The 4975-nt window shown below is 34.8% G+C and overlaps 1 protein-coding gene across 1 annotated transcript; it reads right to left on the bottom strand.

The window, feature by feature from the left end:
- Positions 1–398: 398 nt before the first annotated feature.
- mei-9 (DNA repair endonuclease XPF mei-9) lies at positions 399–2958 on the bottom strand (the record flags this gene model as incomplete). The annotated part of the gene is given in 5 exon segments (XM_090369973.1): positions 399–2162; positions 2165–2732; positions 2734–2807; positions 2810–2906; positions 2908–2958. Coding segments are annotated over 5 exon segments (2517 nt in total), but the record flags the coding sequence as incomplete, so codon positions are not given.
- Between the last annotated feature and the right edge of the window lie 2017 nt (positions 2959–4975).

Here is a 4975-nt window from a genome sequence, read left to right as displayed (position 1 = left end):
TAATTGAGAATTGACAGGGTATTTTGTATCTGAAGGCAAAATTTTAATGCCAATTGTACTGTTGAATTTTTAAGTAATGAATCTTTCAAATAGCGTCTGAAACCAACTTTACTTGCACCTGCATTACGATTCACAGTATACAAACAAAGCAATATCTGTAAACACAACCAACAATATATATATATCTTCTAACACATTAAACACACTCTATACAATATAAAAATAGCTACAATATAAAGGATAGCTTTACATGATATTATATAAATTCTACACATGTATCTTTTAAATGCACTATAACATTTAAAAAAAAAAAAAAAAAAAACTAAAGCAGTCTTATTTCTTACCAACTTCTTACAAGTTCGATAAGGAACAGTTGGAAACATTTTCCTCCTTCATAAAAGAAAGACCTGCACCCTGCCTGGTCACTGTTTCCCTTTAACGTTTTTTCTTTAAAAAGGATGGCAGTTTAGAACTTTTAGCTTCTTTTAAGTGTAAACTCTTCCATAGTTTTTCAGCACTCACAGAATTTCCTAAAATAACTGTTAGCTCATCCTGAGAGAGCTTAATAAGTTCTAATATTGTTCCTACTTTATTTAATATGGACCACATATTTTTTGTGTTTATTCCAGGTAATTTTGACACAAAATTTTGACCAACTGGACTATATTTTTCAAATTCATTCTGACAATCAATGGAACTTACTGCCACAGCTTGTTTACTGTCAGGCTGATCTTTCTTTACTTTTAACATCTCAAACATTTCTGCAGTAGCAAATGGCGATGGAGACCACAGTAATCGTAAAGTGGGAAAATGAAGAGTTAATAAAATTAACTTTGATGTTACATTGTAACTTGTAATATTGTTTACATTATATGCTCCCTTGAGTGAAAATGATTTGTTTTCGTTAAATTCAACAAGCAGAAGTGCTCTTTTATAGCAACGACACATTGCCTGTGCCTGACTGTATAACCTTCCACTGTTTAGTGAACCAATAAGATCACTAACACTTTTTCGTTCTACACATGTATCCGGTGTTAAAATATAATCCCCAACCTCAAGAGTTAGAGGTTCAATGTTAATACCCCTTCTATGAATAAGGTTTGGTAGTTCACTTCTAAATTCTCGAACATCAACAATCACTTTCTGTTCAATATCAGAGTTGTGAATAGCTCCTTTTCTTGAACTAACAATCTGGCTAGCACTCATAAAATTCCTTTCCAAGTCAGGACGATCACCAGTTTTTCCATCGACACCCTCTGGTAATACTATCTGGGCTTTTTCTCTAATTAGAAATTCAAATGCTTCTTTTTCTGATCTAAGTGCAGTTAAGTAGCTTTGTTCTTCTGCAGAGCCACGGAAAATTAGAAAATAAACTTTCAGCTTAAGATTGGGTTTTAAGGCCTGATATATTTCTATCTGTCGTATTATGGTTACATCTGCATCATACAAAATAATGTATGCTGGTTGAGCCTCCTGAATTATTCTCTGGAATTTAATTGAGTCATTACCATCTCTTAAAGAGTGAAATATTATAACAGGAAAAGATACATCACTCTCTAAAGAATTTGCACTATCTTGTACCTCCTTTTTGGCTTCACCTTTCACAATTTGCTTTAATGTTGAACTTTTTTCTTTATGATTTGGTGCATGCTTCTTTTTAGGGGACTTCTTATTTTCTAAGCTAGGGGCATTTTCTGTATTTCCTTCAGAAACTACAGATAATCTCTGAAATAGTTTATTCAGTAGAGCCTGTGAACCAATATTTAGAAACTCTTTCAGCTGATTACAAGTTCTCTCATCCTCTGCAATTACAAGCACTACATCTTCTCTTTCTGTAATCTTGCTTTCCTCACGAATTTCAGCTAAAATCTCTGATAAAGCCAGCCATTTTGGATTTTCCTCAAATTGGTGGCTTTTACTCAGGACACTGCTTTCTTTACATTTCTTACTTTTTCCTTCAAAACCAAAGACTCGTTCCTTAGCGTGCAGGAACATACTTTCAGCACTATCAAGAAATAACCAATCTGATATATGCATATTTAGCCTAACACTTTCTCTTATTGACTTAATTAAGTGATAGAAGGTAATGCAATCATACTGTGTCAAATATTTAAGCAATCTGCGAAGTGTTTTTAAATCTCCAACAAGACGCAATGTTTTGAATCTAACTGATGCCATACTGGTTCTAGCTGAAATTTCACAACTTGGTTAAATGATTTTGACATAGCATTTTCAACTGTCAGTTCATCTATATCTAACGAAGGATTTATTTTCTTCAATTCTTTAATGCAAACAGTTAAGAGATCTAAAAGTGCCATCTGAATAGTTTGCATGGCTGTAGTCATTGATATATGCAATTCAATAACTTCTGGTTTTATCCTTTCCAAGCTAGCTGAAACAACTGCATGAAATCGAGGCCATAAGAACAATTTAGATACAAATAAATTCTTCATTACATTTTCAACCTGGCAAAATCCATGTGTAAATGAATATGAATTCTCTGACACTGACTTTATAAATCCTTGTCTATTTTTCATTCTGTATAACCTGAGAATGAATGCTTCTTGACAGGATTCCAAGATTTTGTGTGCCTTAAAAACAATGATCCCTGTTATTAATTCAATCGGCACACGATCCACTAACATATCTACCACTAAAATACGTGAAGTAACGAACAAAACGCCCCCTCTCATGTACACTTCATATCTTTCTTTTGTGCCATAATCTGCTTTAAACTACTGTTGGTAACGGTTTTACATTGTCTTCTGCCATTTGGTCTATAATGAATTCTTCTTCTTGACTGGTGTGCCAAGAACGAGAACAAGATTACCAGCATCACTGTATGCAGTCAAAACTCTTATCAACAAACGATGTATACCAAGGCCTTTTCCTAATACTACAAGCCCCATCATCTTGAAAAAGCTCCAAGAACATCTGATTTTCATAGTCAATGCCATTGTTATATACAGATATAGGTTACTGAAAAGGCAAGAGGAAGAAAAAAGCATTAAATTACACCTATTTACGCTATGCACAATTTTAGGATTTAATAGTTCGCTAAAAAAACAATAGCACTACATTCCCAGAATAACTACGAACAAAGATGTAATACACTGATGACAAATGTGCTGATCATTTCATTCAGACGATGCAATCAAATTTTAAATGTTTCTTCTGCTATCATATACTCAGTTACAAAGTATTTATATATACATTAAAAGAAAACGAGGTGACATTTAGCATAAAAAAGTAAATAATAAATACGGCAATTCAATCACCATTAAATTGGTTTTCGGCTTCGCAAACAACTCAACATCAAACATATCATATAAAAAGACATCGCTCTATGACACTACACATAATTTGCAAATTAATTTCTGAAATCTTACAAATGATTGATTCTTTTAAGCACGAAATTGCATACCATAATTTAATTGCATCAAGTCATACCGTAAATAACTGCATATAACTAGGGTCTGTTTCTAAAATTCTGTTTAAAATACGCAATTATTCATAAAAAATCAGCCCATAAGAAGCCAAAAAATAAGTGCAGAATTGGAATAATAATTATAAATTCCCAGTTTCCTTCAAAAACACGATATTCTCGTGAAAATTTTCCACATAAAAGTAAACATATAATTAAACATACGTACAATTGTTAGTCAATAAATAGAGGAAGTTTTAACTTTTGACAAGTATAAGTACTCACCATACACTTCTTGCCAGTGGTGGTATTCAACTTGAAAAAAAGTAAGACTACTCTTTAGTAAGGTTACTTATTTGAAGTATAAGGAGGGGCAACTAGTTGTGAAGGATTTCACAATATGTTAAAATAATGATGTCAATGCAGTAATGGTGCAAAAGCACTAACTAATGTTATAGTTTCAATTTTACATACAGTGCTCCAAAAAATTAAAAGAACAAAATGTTTTTAATAAATATTTTATTGCACGCAGTGTCGCCGAAGCCAAATGTTTGATATTATAGGCATCCTGGCAGGCAAATTCCGAATATCCAATAGAAATCAATCTACCACCTTAGAGCAGCACATTGTGCAAATTATTTATATCAGTAAAATCATTGGTCGGGACCACATCACTTCATTTCCATTTTATGAATTGCTCAGTGAAATAGTCACATCTCCAGTACTCAGGATGACAAGTCGTGTTTGTTTAAATGGTTCTTTAAAATGGCTGACAGTTAGACGACTTGAATCCAGGCAGTTCCAAGCGGAGGCGGCACATTGGTTTAATATGTCATGCAATGACGTGTCGGCACTATGAGAGCACTTTCAGGATACAGGAACCATTACATGAACAACAAGCCAAGATCGCCAGAGGGCTACGTCAACCAGAACAAACCGCTGTCTGGCTCTAACAGCAACACGGAACCCTGCAATATCCTGTCTTAAATTTTCTCTTGTGGTTGCTGCAGCCGCAGGTGAAAAATATTTCCAACCGGACTGTCATACGAAGGCTCAATTCAAGTGGACTTTACGAAAGGAAGACAGTAGTTTGTATCCCATTAACCCGTCCTCCCCACACCGGGCGGAAAAGGCCCGGGTTCGAATCCGATCGATGACGCAAGGAACTTTAATGGGCTTTTTTCACTCCGTGGCTGAGTTAGTCGGTATCAGGCGTTATTGCAAGGTTTTACCCCCAGAAACTGGTGTTTTTCGTCCAGAAAAACAGGCAAATCGACCAGAGAACACGCGCAATTTACAGACAAAATACATATATGGGTATATATTAGAGATAATGGGTGGCCCTAATATAATAATTTGATTTTGATCCCATTAACCCACCGCAGAGCTCGTCGAAACTGATGCCATGACCGTGCGATGTGGAGTCCTGACAAATGGCATACAGTTCTGTTCTCTGATGAGTTCCGTTTTGGCCTACAAACAGATTCTAGACATTATTTTATCAGGAAACAACGAGGGATGCGGTAACATCCCTCCAACATCAGAGAAAAA

Source organism: Mastigoproctus giganteus, chromosome 3 (assembly GCF_048544385.1).
Source record: "Mastigoproctus giganteus isolate SK-2022 chromosome 3, ASM4854438v1, whole genome shotgun sequence".
In the NCBI taxonomy this organism is placed as follows: Eukaryota; Metazoa; Arthropoda; class Arachnida; order Uropygi; family Thelyphonidae; genus Mastigoproctus; species Mastigoproctus giganteus.
Note: the sequence above shows the minus strand (reverse complement) of the source record. Positions and strands in the feature narration are given on the sequence as shown.